Raw genomic sequence first — 18,664 nt, forward strand, 5'->3', positions numbered from 1 at the left:
TGCAAGCTGATAAAGGTCCTTTTTCATCTCGTCTAGTGAAACTGGTGATAACCATGGTAATCCGATAAACACATACCTTATAAAGGAGCCACATCCAGAACTATTATCGTCTCCATCATTTTTACAGGTGTCAGTGTACCATGTCACAGTTAGACCCTGCCTGTACTCCATTTCACATCTGCTCTAAATGTTTTTGGTCCTTTTCCTGATTATGGCTCTGCTGGATGTTGTGTCAATAGAAACTGTCTGTGTTTCTGTGGCAAAGCCATAAAATCGTGATTTGACTTAGTAACASAGATACTGGCACACTCATCCTCGCTGTTGTCTGTGACCCAACTTAGCTCAGGAGACTCAGTTTTGCAGCACAATGCTTTTACAGATGGATCTGCAGATCCAGTTATAAYAGCTGGGCAGAGCTTTCTATTCAGTTTTCATCCCAAGGGAGGTGAGCCCATAACTGGCCCCTCTTTCTCCTAGTTATGCYAATGTAAAACAGTTATATCCCCCTACCTCTGAAACAAAAAGTATTGGTACCATAAAAATCAGCAGATCAGRCTGCTCAAAGGGCAAACCATTTTATTTCCCAGTATAATTTGCAGATATGACCTGTTCCCCAAGCTCTCTKGCTCCTGTTAAAAGCAACTATTCCACACAGAGCTTACAGTCACTTTGCAAACGAAGGAACAAAACTCTTGAGAACAGAAACAGTATTTTCCTTGCCAGCAGAACAGCAGCAATGACCTGCAAAGCCTTGAATACATGAAGGATTTTTATCATCATACTCAAGAGTTTTCTTTTCTTTAGCTTAATCTCCCTGTCAGTGCTAGAAGGTGACTGTCACAAAGGCCCAGWTCCCCAGTGGAGGTGGACTGGCACAACACAGCTGAATCTGCTAGATATTACCTGAGTTCAAAGGCTGTTAGAACCACAAGAGGAATGTGCACCTGGGCCGATCTTCCCCATGGAGTTAATATATATCAGTGATGTGAGGGGAATGTCTCAGGGATTTGACATAAGCTGATCAACCACTCCCACTATATGTGCTTCCAATTGGGTCTGTACATCTTGTTGCTACAAAGACTGACATATATTAGAAAGAAAGAGGATGGCACAAACAGATAAAAAWTTATGTAGGAAAAGGAAATCTTTGGGGAAGAAAGAAAGAAAGAAAGGACTCACAACTAGAGTGTGGGAACTGCAGTATGCATGAAATCCTGACCCCATTTGAGTCAATTTGCCATTAACTTCATGAATGTGGATGGAGAAAGTGTTTACAAAATCTTCTCAGTGAAGGGCACACCACTGATGTCTCTCATTCTGTCTCTCATCGTCCTACAACCCTAAAAACCGTCCTTTGCCACAGTTACTGCAGCTGACCTGGAAGAGCACTCTTTACAAGTGCTGAGTGTATTTTTAGCTGATCTTGCATGTGACTCAGTAGAGAGAWATGAGGAAAGGCAGTCCCATGGGAATTCCCAGCTCTCTACACACTACCACAGATCACCACAGCTGCAGGAGTTGGAGATGAAAGAAGAAGAGGAGGCATTTCCTCTGCTCAGTTCTATCCTGCCACCAGGGGACGTGTCTGTAATTTAATAAACATCTTAACAACAACAACAATTGGGTAAAAAGGCCACAGAACAAACACATCATGGCTGTAACTGATCACACTTTCTTTAGTATAGCAAAACAGGCATATTATTCAGCTGGCCCTAGATGTTGACCTTTCCTTGACTAATCTGGGGGTGGGAGGGGTTATGATTTAAGTCATAGTTCAAGGAAGTTCGATTTTCTGGAGCAGCTGAAATGAGAGGATGATATGTGCTTCACACACACAGCAATTCTCTATAATACRCCAGTGGTTCTCTATTAAAAGAGGATGTCTGAGATAACAGGCAAAAGGTTGAGTATACCTAGTTCATGACTGCTGCAAAGGCTGTTCTAACAGAGGATTATAGATGCAAGCCATCGAGTCTTGATCACTAGCCCGATTCTCATTTCTGAAACTGTTCTTGCTTGCTTCTTCCATAAAGATCTGGGTAAAACTGAAGAATCAAGAGAACATAGGACCTTGCATAGACAAAGGCTCTGGCTAGACATTTCTCTTGCTTCAGTCTCAAGAGGCATCTATCTGTGCCTAATTAGCCTGAGATTTGTGCGGGTTTAGCAGTAGGAGCTGGCTAGGCTATGAAGTAGATCCTCAAGGGTTAATCCCTGGGCATGTTGTTTCTATAGGAAAAAGAAACACTAATGCTCTCAGGAGGAGAAAAAAAGTCTTCATAGCACAAGGTTAATCTGCTGACCCAAGGCACTAGTTGGGCAGTTCACACCATCGCTAAGCTCTTCAAAGCCCTAATCTTCCTAGTTCAGCACTGTATTGCTGACTGTCTGCTTTCAGCATGCAGGGCTGGATGCAACTGTTTATTCTGCGAGGTGTAGCAGACATTTTTCAGCAGAAGGGTGTCAGAAAGGCAAGAGCAAGGCTCTGTCCACAGGAATTTGTAATGACTCAAATGCATCTTCATTCAAAATCTGTCTAAACACAGTAGTAAGTATCTGTTTAACAGCTCTCYGCTTGCTACTCCAGTCACAGGAGGAGGTAATTAGGAGTCATAAAAGTCACACTCCCTTTTAGCTCACAGTGGAGATAATTGGATTTAATAGAGGCYACAGTTTCTAAATGAAGATATATGATCACCACTGAGACCATATGGTAAAGTTTTTAGCAGAAAGGTAGAGGCACATATACCAAGGATATCCTTGGTGAAAGACACAGAACTGTCGGTGAATGACCAGTGTAGGTGTTTGTGAAAGACATTTAGGCCAGTGTTGGTGGCCAAGAAAAAAAAAGACTCTCAGATGACCACATTGTTTTCAGAAATATCACCATGTTCTAGACAGGTGACCAAGCAATCTGAGTGGACTAATTACAGCTCCTTCACTGGCCAAGATATAAGGCCAAGCCATCRGCCTTACATCATTCTTACAGGGYTACACTGTGACATGATCCATACATGCTGAAATTTCCCCATACTGGTATCTTAGCCTATGTGGAAAGTGCCACTGTCATTAGCTTGGCCATGATAAGAATGTAGAAGGTAAAGATGTGGGCCATATGGCAGACAAGCCAATGAACTTCTCCATATCTCATACAYGTGGGGCTAGACTTCAAATGGAAGGAAACTGTACTGACTCTACTGGGGCTTTTGTCCTTTTCTGCACAGATATGTAAGTTGGAAACTGGACTTTCCACTCCAGTGTGAGTGCAGACCTGACACATATCTGTCAAATTATTCAGAACAGAAACCAAATGTTGACTGATAATACTGTGCTGAGAAGAAGAGTATGTTCCTCTGGGCACTGTGCCCTTCCAAGACAACTACTCGGCTCCTGGACTGGAGCTGGTTTCCATCTATCCAGCTCAGAAAACTGGAGAAGCAAAAATGCTGATGCCTGAACTCCTTCATGTCAGAGGTTAGTCTTAAGCACTGATGAGGTGTCCTTCAKCTTGGTATGTGGGTTTATGTCAAGAATTGTGCCCTAGAAAAATGTCTGAGATTTGTGGTGAAAGAATGAGATTCTCAATTAGCATAAACTGATCTTCCTGATACAGCCTGATACAATGGTCCTCTGAAAGCACTTTGCTGGGAATTCTTCCTAGTTTGCATCCCTTCAAACTGCCCACAACAGAACTGCCCAGCACAATCCTACCTGCAGCATCCTAGCTCAGTTTTGACAGCACATACCTATTCTTCTGTCACAGAGTGAGAGTCCTCTGCACTTCTTGTTTCAATCCCATTCTCATTAACATGATAATTTCTTTCTCATGGCAGGTGGAACACCTCACCTTGAGGTGTCTTCAGAGCCTCCTCTCACCTCGGACATTGCAAATATTTTGGAGAAGAACCCATATGGTGAGATGAAGCCTCAGTCTTTCTCTCTATAACCTTACAGCCAACCCATTTATAAGGCATGCAAGGACCTCACCTGTCTCAGTTTTGTTCCCACCATGGACGCACTGCTGTCGAGCACGAAGACAACATTCTTTGGCAATGGAGGAAGATCTTTGGGGGCGAAGTAATGCACAAAGTACCCACTAAGAATCTGTGGAAGAGCAAGAAAGTCAGGAATGGAAGGCAGGTCATGTTGCAATGTTCCACATACATTATTACGGGATCTTTGCTACTGAGAGCAGGCTGGGCATACCTGATCCTGCTTTCAGTGTCTGTGTCTACATTTAAGGGTAGGTGTGCTATTTGATATCCCTAATCATGGTCCCCTGATTGTCCAGACTCAGGGACCTACTGGAGCTCTTTATATCTCCCTTCATGCTGGACATTGGAGTTTCCTTCCAAATGCAGTAAGGACACAGGCTATATACCCAGGGATTAGAACCACAAAATGCTTCTGAGGACCTGGTCTTGTATCCAGATTTATGCAATCAGTGAAGCTAATAAATCCACTGGCAAACAGTTCAATGGCTAAAGCCATAATGCACTGAAGCAGTGACCTCCAAAATAGCATAAGCATGGCATGTTGTTCATCACCATGGTCCCTGGGTTGAATGTCTGCAGACAGTGTCAAGTGAGGTACTTAGTACCTGTGGGGCATAACTGAGCATCATAGGGACCATGTGCTCTGGAAGAGGTGCTCTAGCTGCATTAGCATCTATCTCTGTGGGTGAGTTTAGTTCAGAGAGTGAGCCCTGGTTTCCTTAGGCCTCAACAGACCATGTAGACAAAACCACCAGGAGGAGGGCTGGGTGTTCTTTTTCACCACTTGCATTTCAACTGAATGAGAAGAGTTAGACACTTCCCAGAGAACACAAGCTGGTTTAGAGCAGAGGGAAGAATGGTGGACATGGTGCTGGACAAAAAGGAGTGAGATGTGTTATAGAGGAGATCCGAAGTGAGGCACAAAAGCAGGGATGTGGAGGGAGAAGGAGAGTTATTTCTGATGGCAAAAGATACAGACAGAAGATTAAATGAGTGGGAATGGTGAATGCTAGAGACAGAAACAGTATCTGAGGTAAATTTAGAGCCAGTTCTGGAAGCAAGTGATAAGACCAATTGCCTTAAAGCCCAGGCAATAGGTAGGGCCTACTTGTAGTGCAAAGTTGTAGCGTAGAAAGAGGAATGAAAACAAATCTAAGCCTTGGCCCTAATTAGACTGTGGGGAAGAATTAGAAAGTTATAAAGGAGGCAGGAACCTTTGATCTGAATTGGTTGAGGGTGAACAACAAGTAACAACATCCTTTTCTTGCAGATGTCCAGAGACCTGGGAAGGTCACAGAAAATGGCACCAAAATGCAAAAAGAGATGGAGTTTTCAGACCTGGATTTGAAGCTGAGGGAGAAACATAGAGGAGTTTGCTCCATAACAGGAGGTGCAGAGGTGTTAAAAATGCATGCACATATTTAGCATCAATTTCTTCTTTATACACAAAAACTGCATAAAGGTCTTGCGTGGCAACTAATCTACTCTGAAGCTATCAAACCAGGACTAAAGAAGGATGATTTTTAGCTTGTACGTACACCTTGTACAACTGAAAAAGATGCTGTTCTTAGATCATCTAGCTAAATCAGCCAACCAGAGCTTGCCAGGCTGAGTTCAGTAGACATCAATAAAGATCTGTCATTTTCTAATAGCTGCAATTTACTTTATGTCAGAAATTGCCCAGTTCACAGCTGCTGATTCCACCATTTACATACATACTATTTCTCCATTGTCCTCCATCATGGGAATCTTTTGTATTAAAAAGTAAGCATATGCACTGAAGGAAAGTAATTTTTGAAATGTAGTGCTATTTTTGTAGGATGCAATGAAAAAAAAAGAAAGAAAGCACAGAGCAAGTAAAATATGAAGTTTGAGAAAGTGAAAGGCAGATGAAGTATGCACCTCTTAAAGTTCATCTTGTGGCTGCAAACTGATTGGTTTTATTTTGGATAGTTTTTTCAAGATGGAGAAGCAGCCTTCATTTGGAAAATATTTGCTAGGGCATTTGGAGCATGCAGAGCCACCTCAGGTACAGTTCATAACACTGGAAAGGTGCATACAGTACCTGAACATCCCCAACACTCAGCTCCCTGTTGACATCGTATCTAACTATGAAATCTCCCAAAATGCCATTTCGGGCAATCCTGGTTTGCTCAACAACATTGGGACTGAAGGTTACTTTTGCCAAGGTTTTGGTATGTCCAATAACAGTGGAAGGAGGAGGAGAGATATCACCTGTTGAGATAAAACCACAATATTACATTTTTTTGCTATTGTCTTAGACATGTCTCAGCACAGCACACACAATATTACCATGGAGTTAGGTCAGCTGACACAGTTACATATTGAAATTAAAAATGCAGCTAACCATTAATAAAAAAAGAACTTAATAACCCCTTCCCTCTAATTCTAAACTAACCCTCTCTAGTTCTAAACTAACCCTAACATCACAATGTTTTCTGAAAAATAAATGTTTAGGCAAAGTTCCTATGCTCACTGCTGTGTTTGGAAGTCATGGAACTCAAATGCCAGATATTCTCTGTATGACCGTAAATAACCTTCCGTGAATAAAACACACCCAACTGTAGACATTTAGGTGGTATCATTCCAGCCAACTCTAGACATCTAGAATGCAGATTCTATACGTGAGCTCCTGAGAGCCAAAGAAGATATGATTCATCTGACCTGTTTAAACATTTCTTCAAGGATGAGATGAATCATACTGCAGATTTCTTTGTACTGATTATAAAGAGATCTTGGAGTGACTTGTTCAGATATACATGTCTGTACTGTAGACATGTGAGGTAGGATTGATCTGACTAATTACAAGTGTCTATGTGTAATGTCTACATCCAAACAAGTTACCTTAGCTCCCTTTATATTCAGCAGAGAGTTATCAGTGTAGCCGCTGAAATCTCAGTCTGACTCACTGAGCCTAAAGCCAACACTTACTAACGCAGTCATACGAACTGCAACCCTGAGATTAAAAATTCACCTGATCTCCTGGAGCCCTTCCTGAGCTAAAGAAAAGTGAGGTGCCTTTCAGAGAACATCTCAGAGAAAGAGAAAAATTTAGGTCTGAATCACCCTGAAGGAACCTCTACCAGTAATGGGAGTCTTGCTAGCTCTGATCAGTTTCTAAAGTTGAGTGATAATGAAAATTCCTTGYTGTCTTTTCGTGTGGTCAAAATGCCACCTCACTCTCTCTTGGTGTGCCAGTTGTTTGTTCACTCTGGCCCAGGTAAGGACCCTTACATGAGAGTGGCCAAAGTTCAGAGTTGGCCTTGAACAGTCCCAAAGTTTGGGAACTTTCTCCCTTGTCCTAACTAGCCACTGAAAACAAATTCTCAGTTGATGTCCTTCTTGGGTACTTTCGCTGACAGTGATTATTCCAACACTATTCTGAAGCACAGAAGTGCTATAATATCTGTTTACGTGTTAAAACCTGCTGGTTAAAATTGATGGGAATGAGGTGCTTAATCATACTGTGTGTCTGAGTCTCAGTTCTTTGCTGAAAGTGACCCAAGATGTCTCTGGTATGACAGAGAAAAGGTGGGTGAGAATCAGTGGCATTTTAGATGTTCRCGGTGTACGTGTTTGCATCTGAGCTGATTTTCTTGGCTCCTGTTATGCTCAGTAGAGATCTAGTCAAGAGTGTCAGGTGAGAGGGGGGTATGACACAGATGGCTAGATGTAGGCATCTACTTTAGGATGATTTTAATTACTCTCTAGACTCCATTAACAATACTGGTCACAATGACTATGTGCAGGCAGCTTTGGAAAGCTCCTCTCAAGGGCTTCCTATAACATTGTCTGTGTAAYGGGAACGGCACTTTTCCACCTTTGTAAAGTGCTTTGAGCTGTGTTAAAGGAATGCAACATGACAGTTGTATACAGCATGCAACACAATCCACTTCACATCTAGATTCCACAGTGCTTTACAAAATTGGATACATATGATTATGCCCATTTAACTGAAGAACTGGGAAAACTGAAGCATGCAGTGGTTACCTAACCTACCTGCCTTCACACAGGTCAAAGTCCATAGAAATGCCAGGACCAGCACTTGGGTACTTGTGGGTTCATAAAATGATTATTCACAGCTGTGACATTTACCTTGAAGTGCTGTGTGCAGTCTAGACTTCTCCAGGCAAAGAAATAAAAATGAGTCATAAAACAATAGCACTATATGACTTTATCTCCTTGTTGATTTGGCTTTACTTGCATAGCTGTCCTGTGATTCCATTTGAATATACAAGGCACAAAACCAGATTATTGAGGCAGGGAGGGGGTTTCTCTTAGGCCCAGCACAGTTCCTCCAGGCTAATAAAGCCACTTTAGAATCTGTCCATCTACAACATAAACTACAAAAAGAAATTGTAATTAAAGGGCCTAGAATGTGAAACAAACCCAGTGGCAAAATTCTTGACCCAATGAGGTTGAATGACAGATATTTCAACTTCAAGAGTCAAGAATTTACTTTACATTAGGCCTTCTCTGACTAAGCCAAGTTCGATCCATCCATCCATCCTGACACAGAGAGTCCAGCCAAAGCATTGAAATCACTTAAGAATACTAGTGACTAATCTTAAAGGGGGCTTACAAGAGCTTTGACATTTATTCTAAAGTGCTCTGTACACTCCAAATTTCCTCAGGCAAATAAAAGTCATAAATCAATAGCTCTATAGGATTTTATCTTCATGTTGATATGTCTTTACCTTTACAGCTGCCCTCTGATCTGATGAATTGACAGAAGTAACATACATTTCTAATAAACTTCATCAGATTTGCTTTTATTGGCCTTCCTGGATTTTCCATCTGTCTTCTATCACTTCCCTGATCCCATTTAACTGACAATATGTGTGTGAAATACACAGAATTCATAAAAATGGCTTAACAGTTCATTCATATTTTCTGATTTATTTGAGGATTTCACATTACTTCTCCTCAGCTGCTGAAAAGCAAACATTGTCATTAGTTAGGCTGCCTGGACACATGAGATACTCAAGGTGTGGGTCAGTGAAAAGTGGTCTCACACAGGAAACAGTTCTCCCCTTATACCTAGTGCACATACATCTGTGGCTGTGGCATACAGAATTCATTTCTATGCTTCTCTGCAGTAAGTATGTTGACGGCTGAGCACAGTTCGCTGTGCACAACTAAAACCTGAGTTCTAGTCCTAGCATTTCTATAGACTCTGACTGTTTGAAATTAGGTAAGGTAAGCACTCCTGTCTCAGTCTTCCCACCTGTTAAATGGGCATAATCATATGCACCCAATTTTGTAAAGCACTGTGGGATCTACATGTGAAGCGGATCATGTTGCATTCCTCTAACACTCTTCAAAACACTCTGCAGAGGTGGAGAAGTGTCATTCTCCATTATACAACCAGTGTTACAGGAACYCCTGGAGAGGAGCTTTCCAAGGCTGCCTGCACATAGTCATTGCCAGTGACAGAAATAACTGGGAAAGCAGCTCCAGTCTTCTTCATAGATACTCTTCTTCCATCACCAGGAGGAAGCTAGAGAAAATACAGTCTAGTAAAAAAATGCCCAGAATCATTTTTTCCTAGAATAATGAAAAACAGATCTGGAAGGCAGATTACTAACCCATCCCATGTTCCTAGGCAGAATCACTTTCCTACTTGGTTTTACAACATAGTCTGAAAATACTCCAGACCTTCAGCAATGAAAACTCAGTACCTGCCCTTGCCAGTCCCTTCCAGAGCTTCACTTTTTCACTATTAGAAAGATATTTTCAATGTCTAACTTACATTTTTCCTTCTGGATTATAAACCCATGACCTTCTGTCTTATTTGTTATTGACCCAGAGAGCACAATGCTCCTTTCTTCCTTTCAGAAGCCTTTTACATATTTGAAAACTGTTACTATGCCTTTCCTCAGGTTTCTCTTCTAGGCAGCATTTAATATTTGGATCACAATTACTCTCCMCAGTTTACTGGCCAGGTTCTCTTCAAACAAATGACTGAGAGAGGAAAGTCTATGAGATACTGCAGAGTGCAGATCATGGCTGAACTCCAAAATCCTGAGCTGATCTGTGCCCACACTGAGCTAGTTAATAGGGCCTTTAGACTTTTTTTTTTTTTGCCAAATTCAATTAAAGATAATTCAATAAAAGTAAATAGGGCAGGCAAAAGCATTTTTCATATTAAAATGTAGTCCTCACATGATGAACAGTTAAATCCAAATTATTTTGGGGACTGGCAGAGTCAGGAATAGAGCCCAAATGCAAAGTTCATTCTCTGCTAACAAGCAGGAGCTTCTAGACAACTGTGATAAGAAAGAATAAAACAAAAACTTTCTGAGAGCTATGACTCTGAAGAGAAACAGGGTCACTCTTAAGCAGCCTGGTATCTCCCTGCCCATGTCGATGACTAGTTCTCACCTTACTGCCCTGGAGGAAGAGGATGAGAACTGTCATCAGGATTCTAGGTAGGGCTTCATTCAGAAAATGGCTCCACTCTGCAGTCACCAGAGAAGGCCAGGATCACCAGCCTCAACATCTGTTGTGTTGGGTTTTATATATGACAGAAGCAGACACCTGTACATGCCAGAAGATCATTTTCCAAAACTCGCATACCTAATACCTTCCTTTGGGGAAAAAAAACCCAGCTCTCAGATGAAGCTGTGTGCACAGGAGCCACTGACAAAGGAAATGTCCTGGAAGGAGCTGTCATCACCTTGTCTCTGCTCCATATTCAGAGAGGATGTAAGCAGGACTTCCTGATGGCCTCTATCTATAAGAAGGCACAGCTTGACTTTGCGTAAATCCCTGGTAAATTATGGAACCAAGGCCAAACTTTGTAGCTCAGGCCCTGACAGTGAATAACAGGCAGAATTGGACTCTTTGCTGTTTCTACTCCTACTGCTGTGATTTCTGTGCTGCTTTATAAATGTAAAAAATGTGTCCTTCACCCTTTCTCATCAAGGGGCATTTTCAGTCTCCAGGTCTTCAAGTTTTATTTCTTCTGTGCAACACAGGGGGTATAGGTACTAGCAGTTCAGCTGTAGTCAAAAGTGCAAATCCATAACAAACATTAACCAGGGAGAGAGAAGCTGCTTTTTCCACTGCATCATACATGATACTCTGTCACTACAGGCAGCATGTATAAAGCACCACAACTGTATGCAGGATCCATGACATTAAAGCAGATCAGCTATTCATCTGCTTTTGGCCACCTATCTAACTATAGTTATTGGCATTTTCTTTAGTTTTGTTAATAGTGTTTATCGCYGTATCAGGTTGGCATTTCAGTTATGATCATTAATCATTGCTGGTGCTGATCATCTGGAATTGATGACTGCTCCAGGGTTACTAGCCCTTGATTTTCAGCTTAATTTTCCTATCCTATGCTGGATCTTCAGGAGCTGTACTTAGGAAAAGTAAGTAGTTTCTAATCCAGACCAGAGTCAAAAGTGTCTAAGTGACTTAGGAAACTACATCCCATCCTCAGCATTGACCTGAGGCTGGCGGTGCTTTGGAAATATTACTCAGAACACCATTTAACTGATAATGACTTGATGATGCAATACATTTTTCACCCAGTAATCTCAAGGTAGTTTAGCAATGCTTATCAAAACCTCACATTTTATCATTAAGCAGGAGATACTACCAAAATCTTTGTAGCCATAGGAATTGAGGAAGAGAGTTTTCATGACATATTCAAACTCAAAGTGGTCAAGCAGTCGCTTCTTTCAATAAGCTGCCCTCCGTTCCTCATTTAGCAATTTTTTAAGTCATGACCTCTCATTTGGAGCACCACAGGTAAGACAGTTATGGTGGCATCTGGTCTGGCATCCTTTGCTGGCCTTGCTAGATTGCTGCCATGTTATACTGTCAAGTGATCCTGAAGAGATTTAAGCCAGGGGAATGTGAGCAGACACCAGGTATTGTCTTTTTCTTGATTCGTTCCTAGGTTGCAGACTGTCTACAAAGTAGCCATTGTTTAGATGTAAGACTCATAAGTCACCTGTCTTTCACTTCAAACACCATAACCTTCCCTGGAGGTCTCATTGCATGTGCAGATCTTCTGGTTTGCAACTTAGGTCTTGGAATGTCATACGAGCAAACAGGCTTTGTAGGGAGGATCCAATGACTCAAATGTTTTGCTTTCTGGATCAAGCACAAGTTCCGACAGCCCACTGGAGTACAATAGATTTCCAAGTGAAATACTCATTGTTCTGGCCTTGCCCTCCCTAGGAGTATTCTTGTGGCTTCCATTTGTGTTCAGGAAGGTAGGAAGTTCCTATTATCTACTTCGACTGGGATTGATCTTGTTGGTCAGAAAAGGTCACCAGCAATAAATCCCTCCTATCCAGAACAAGCTCTCCTTCTCTGAGACCTTGCTGAGACCCTTCTGAGACCTTCTGCCAATTCTCTCTCTTTTTTTTTTTTTGGCTAGTTGCTGGTAATGTCCTAATCTCTTCATTTTCTCTTCCTTCAGATCAGAAAGGAGCTCAGCAAACCTGCTGAATTCAGTAACCCTATAAACTCATGAGAGTGTCACTCACCTGAGGACCAATGAAGCACAGTTGTCTTTGCTCTGACAGGGACACAACCCACTCATGCCTGCCCATGATGGACATGGACGCCCAAAAGAGTATTTGGCACTTCAGTGACTTTCATATGAGTAATTTCACCATAGCAACTAGAATTCACCAAGTGTATAGGTAGATTCCAGATACAAAGGATCAGCAACAGCAGTTCTAGGTAAGTAGCAGATGGATGGATAAAGCACAAAGAACCTGAATTTCAGCTGCTTTACCCATAGTGCAATGTCACATCTATTTTATGTATATTTTACTGGCTAGGGAGGATTATGGAACCCTAAAACTTGGGCTCCTTTTCATATAAGCTGTTTTTAATCTCCTGAAGTACAGAGCAAAGAATGATCAGTACTCATAGAGTGCCATCTGGAGAGCAAGATACAAGAGTTTTCCCTATATGTCATTTGCACATAGAAATTTCCATACTGTACTAGACCAACAGCATGTCTGCTCTGCTTAGCCTGTCTCTAACACTGATTGATACCAGATGTTTCGCAGGAATGCATACACGACAATGCACTATGAAACTCCCAAGAGGTGAAAAAGGCTTTCTGTCCCTCCTGATGAGGTGCAGAGCACATTCATCACACTATACATGGATGTACAGCAGAGATACTATTTAGCTGTATATGGCTTGACCTGAAGCGAGTTCACGTCACTGTGAGCTTTGATTTCAATGGTATTTGGATCAAGTCAGTAGGATCAGACTGAGCAGTCAGTTTAACTCCATGTTCATTTGCTTTAGGGCAGATCCTTGCTTTGCAGACATTAAACAGCTCCACTAATTTTGCCGGTGTGATGTTAGTTAGAGTAACTGAGGATCGGGTCCGACAAGCCTCTACATCCTGCTTCGGTGACAGATTCACCCTCTTATTCATAGTATGGCTTTTTTGTCAACATGTTGCAATCACAGTATCCTGTGCTCCACACTGTCAGTTTTCACTGAAAAAAATGACTTTTAAACTGTCCAAACAAAATGTGAGGATAGTTGGCAGGTAAGAGTAGACCCTTGCACCACATTTGGTGCTTTGGCAAAACGTGGATTTTCCTCTTGGAATTTCCCATGTTCTAAATTGCAGGATTTCCTATCTACCTTGGCATGGATGGATAGGAAAAACAATCCACTTCTTAAAATAAACAGTTTCCAGGAGATGTGGAGCCAGGGAAGAGGCTGCTCAAATGTTGAGCACAAAGCCTAAAGGTCCATTTCAAAGCTCAAAAAACAACAGAAGAGAATTCTGCTGCGTTCAATGGGATCAGCTCCATATTCAATAAGCTTCAAACTTCTCATGTGCTTATGCACACATACCATATAGACACATGCATGTATACATAATAGAACAAAAGCCATCAGCCTTTAAGACTGAATTCCCACCACTGAACCTCACAGAGTTCATAATCCTGAAAATCCTTTCACGCCATAGCTATTATACCAACTCTCTTGAATCTGGAGACTGCTCAGTCAGTGAATGAAAGACAGATCTGTAAATACATATTGCTGACAGCCTGCAATGCTTAGAGGCTTGTTTGTCGCTGAAATGCAGCCACCTCTGGGGTGGAATGTACTTGCCATACAGTGCAGCAAGAGCTAAGAAGGAAAAGTAAAAAATGTATCTTTCTAAATAAAGTCATAGTTGGAATTTGCTAGAATAATTCACATCTAATGAGCTGCTAGCATTCTTCTTCCTTGCTGTCTTCAAGAGATGYGTCCTTCAGTTTTTTTAGGTAGTCCTGACCCCAGACTGTGCTGCCTTAATACAGTCTTGAKACTTTGTCAAATGGCTCATTTGGGGGAGAGGGTAATTGAATGCACCACCAGTCTATGCAATTACCCAAGATTTCCTTGGAGAACTCCTAACTGCCAGTCCAGTTCCCGAGAAGTGATTAAGTCCCCATGAGTAATAGAGCCATGGGTCATAAAATCTCTCCTTACCTTCAACTTTCCCATTGCCTTTGTGCTTGCTGTTTCGAAGGGGAGGCACTTCCAGTGAAACTATGCCTGAGTTCTCCAGTATGTTCACTTCRACTCGTAACCTCCCCACCAGTTGCTGGGGCCGGATGCTGACTGTATACTCATATTTTCCCAGTCGCCTTTGCAAGAGCTCTTCATAATGCAGTAGGAAGTTGGCTTGCATCTTACGAGGAATAATAATGGAAGCTTTGAATGTCTCATAGCCCTTCTCCCTGGAAGAAAAAATCCAAAGATGCCTTCACACACCACATACACCATATACTACATCCTCCAGTGAATGATAAATCTGAATTTTGTCAGCCAAATGCAAGCATTTCACACTAACAAATGCATGAAACCAGCAAACAAGAAACATCCTAGTGCTTCACTGAGCACTGGGCAAGAAGGAGGCTTCTAGAAGAGAGGTCTTAAAAGGCTGAGATGACTTCTTTTGGAGAARAATAAAGCAAACACACAGAACGTGGAACAGGGCCAGAGGAAAGACTGTCCCTTAGCTGTACACACAGGATTTGCAAGACTCACGTTTAATTCTTGACGCTACTGCTGACTCATTGCAATACCTTAGGCAAAACACACCTCGATTCCTCTCAATTCCTCTTCCTTAACATTAGCTGWATATAGCTGCATATTCAATGGGGAGAAATAGGGCCCCTAAGACAATCCCACCACTTGACACCTCCCTGAAAGGGTCCATTTCTTCCAACTGACTACAGTGTGCCTTCAGACACCCAACTTAAAATTGATACTCAACTTTTTGTTGGCTAACGTAAAGCAAGATAAATTGCCACCCTTAGTCTCTACGGGCTTCAGTTGCCAATCTATTAAATAGAGATAGCTAAGATGCTTTACTTCCCATAGAGTGCACTGCAATGTTCAGGCATCCAGCACTTCTGTGATGTTAGGCACTATTATTTATGAAGGGAATATGAAAAAGCCACATAACAAGAATGGGAACTTTCAATGTCATGTAGGGCTAACCTTGAACTCACTGATGTGAGATTTTGGTGATGTCCACAATTCAGTGAGTACTGAAAGGATTTGAAACTTACTGGAGAACTAACACGTATAAAAAGATTTTCTTAATTTTAGTCTTTAAGACAGTTGGAATGACCTCTGTGGGTCACACCAGTGGTCTAAGAATGACAGATAGTGATTGCCTACAGAAGAGTATACAACAGGGGAGGAATCTACTGACATTTGTCTTCTCCACTCTTCCACGTTCTGCCAGTCTTTGTCTGGATCCTGAGATAGCATCCTTAGTCAAGGGTTTCTGATGGATTTTTCCTGCCATAAATTTGTCTAACCACTTTCTGAAYCCATGTTGTTTGGCATCCACAATTTCCAGTGGCAATAAACACCATACACGATTTATGTGAAGAACACCTTGTTTTGGCTGATTTGAACCGGACACCTGATCTTTTCATTCAATTTTCCCTGTTTTTTCTATGAGAGACAGAAAACAAACATTCCTTATTCTCCTTCCATATATCACTCATGAGTGTTCATCTCCATCAGACCCTTCCCTCCCCACAGYTCACTTTTTTTTCTGGTCTGAGGAGTCATAGTCTACTTAGCTGTTCCTTACCATGTATGTAGGTTGGAATAGTGCTACTATCCCAGGTTACTGGGAATAGTGCAGGATTTTCCAGAGCAGCAAAATCCATGTTCATCTATGGTGCATCTCTTTCAGAACTATTCAGGGAAATTTAGACTCCTGTGAAATTTAAGGTAAAATAGCTTTCAGGGGAACATATAGGCTTTTAGATCATAAAAGGGATGAGATTTTCTGCTAGTGCATGACCAGCACTAAATCCAGTCAGGCACTGAGAGCAGAGTGAGTAAATGGGACTGCAGAAGGATTCTTCTGACTAACTTCGTAATCTTGAAGTTGCAACTCATTCAAACTCTGTGAACATTGATTTTCCTGTCTGTTATTCTGGAGGTAACAAGATTTCTCCCCCTCACAAGTACATCAACTTAATATCCTGGAGCTCCTTCAAAGTGAAAAGGTTATGTAACAGGGCTGAAAAAGGCCACATCCAACTTCACATGACTTGGAGTATGAAATCTACACCAAGCAGTGTTGATAATGTTCTATTTAGCTCCTCCCTCTTCCTATAAATCCATACATAAGTATGTCAAAGCAGCAAAATAAAGATGGGAGGAGGGTATGTCACTTCACAGAACACAACCAAATGCATGATACTTACCCTCCATCTGTGGGGCTTGGAGGCTTCCTGCTCTTTGCCTTGTCTTCACTGCCATGTTTTTTTTCTTTCCCTGTGACCTCCCCATAGTAAGTTTTGTTGCCGATGCTCCTGGAGAGACCAGAGATGTCAGTGTGACCACTCTGCAGCTCAGAAACAGTGACAGCTGTGCACTCACTGCAGAAGAATTCATGGACTGTGCACATGTGAATAGACCAAGTGTACTGCTGGTATAACTCTCCTTGAGCTCACTCAAATCATGGAGAAGCCAACTTGGAATTTCCCTGGCTGAGCACATTTTTGCTCCGGGAGTTTACCTCTCTCACATATCAGTTTAGTAGGTAATTTCCAAAGCATAACGATGTCAACGCAGAAGGCAAATCAATTTGCCAAGATCCCCAACTAGCACTGTTTTGTGCATGGTCTCAGATCCACCATCTGTGTCAATATATATGGAGACACTCTGGGTCACTGCTCTCAAGTAGCCATTTTCCTGACTAAAATGCTTCTCCCTGGGAATGAGTTACAGGGCTATGGATTGCAGTGAGGAAACAGACCCTTACTTACATAGTAAAGTTGGAGATGAAGGCTGCAGCTGGGATCTGCATCTCAAACACAGCTTCTCGTGCCTCAGATCCGCTGTTCACCATCGTGCAGGACACCGTGGTGAAAGCATAGCGAGAAATGATTGTGGATTTCACATTGAATTCAGACATTCGAGGCCTCGTTTCCTATAGGAATCAGATGGTTACTCATTGACAGCTAGATAACTCACCCCTTCAGTATGACACTGGATTTAATATTTAATATGCTCAAACAAGTAACTCTCCTATAGCAATACTAGACTCCCTATTAAAAAACAGTCAACAGCAGGCGAGGTGAAACTTGATCTCAAAATTTCAGGTCAGCTGCAAAAGGTTAACCAAAGATATGGCAGTGCCTTTGTTCGCACACAAGGGCAAAGTCAATGTTGGGGAACGGTCTGGGTGGGATAAGAGCTCTGATTATGCCAACTTTTATGCTATGAAACATACTGTCTGTATCCCAAGTCACACCCTTCAACTCTGACCCTCTGAGGGGGTCAGGATTAGCCCTTTATGGCCTGGGTGAAAAGAGAAGCCCAAAATATTTCCTCACAGGGTCTAGAATTAATGTCAGAGAGAAACTGCCCTGTTGGACTGTGCGCAAAAGCAGATGTAAGACCTCTTGGATGACTGAGATCACTGTGTGTAGAGCAGTATCTTAAACTCATACAGTCAGATCCACAGTTCTTGTAGATCAGCACAAATTTCTGTCAATGGAGTGGCCTCAGGCTTCATCTGCTGAGAATCCATCCTGGAGGTCTCAGCCAATGTATGGAAGGGGCTTAATAAGAAACGCACTCCTGACACTGCGATGTCTCTAACAAAATATCCTTTCAGCCAATGCTGGATTCCTTCCAACGGAGAAGCAGCAGAGGCTGCAATGAATGATACATGATGTAGTAATGGAAGCTGAATGCCAATTTCTGCTTCCTGGGAATGTGTTTTTGTGAACAAGTCCTGGGTTGGAGCATTTCTCCAGTCTAACACAATTTTTGACAGCGATATCTCTATGGAGCTTGACAGTTTTCTTCCTGGAAGACGTAAGTGTATATAACTATAAGCAGCCCACAAGAAAAAAACTGTGTTGCCTTAAGCAGTCAACGGCTGAACCCTTAAAAGCAGAAGGGAGCTAAAGAGCAAAAGACATTGCAAATACAGAGCAGCTTTGCTATTCCAAATACACTGAGACTGTCTTCCCATGCAGGTTGATGAAAAGCCACAGCCCTCTGGGAGAGCTGTGAACACAAGAATACTCTCTTCAGCTGCACTACCAAGCTTTTTTTTCCCTAACAAAAATCAAAGTCCTTGCTAAACGACTTAACAAAGGGAGCAATCATTT

The 18,664-nt window shown here is 42.0% G+C and overlaps 1 protein-coding gene across 1 annotated transcript in view; it reads right to left on the minus strand.

Annotated features, from left to right (window-relative positions):
• ITIH5 (inter-alpha-trypsin inhibitor heavy chain family member 5) overlaps positions 1-18,664 on the minus strand; it is a 48,150-nt gene that overhangs the window by 21,559 nt on the left and 7,927 nt on the right. Inside the window, exons 3-7 of the mRNA XM_026091273.1 lie at positions 17,309-17,472; positions 16,745-16,852; positions 14,496-14,746; positions 6,061-6,230; positions 3,988-4,104 (exon numbers count right to left, since the gene is read on the minus strand). Of these exons, the coding sequence (XP_025947058.1) occupies positions 3,988-4,104; positions 6,061-6,230; positions 14,496-14,746; positions 16,745-16,852; positions 17,309-17,472 (810 nt within the window). The remainder of the gene's footprint in view (positions 1-3,987; positions 4,105-6,060; positions 6,231-14,495; positions 14,747-16,744; positions 16,853-17,308; positions 17,473-18,664) is intronic.

This window comes from Apteryx rowi, unplaced genomic scaffold (genome assembly GCF_003343035.1).
Source record: "Apteryx rowi isolate R43461 unplaced genomic scaffold, aptRow1 scaffold_9, whole genome shotgun sequence".
NCBI classification, from domain to species: domain Eukaryota; kingdom Metazoa; phylum Chordata; class Aves; order Apterygiformes; family Apterygidae; genus Apteryx; species Apteryx rowi.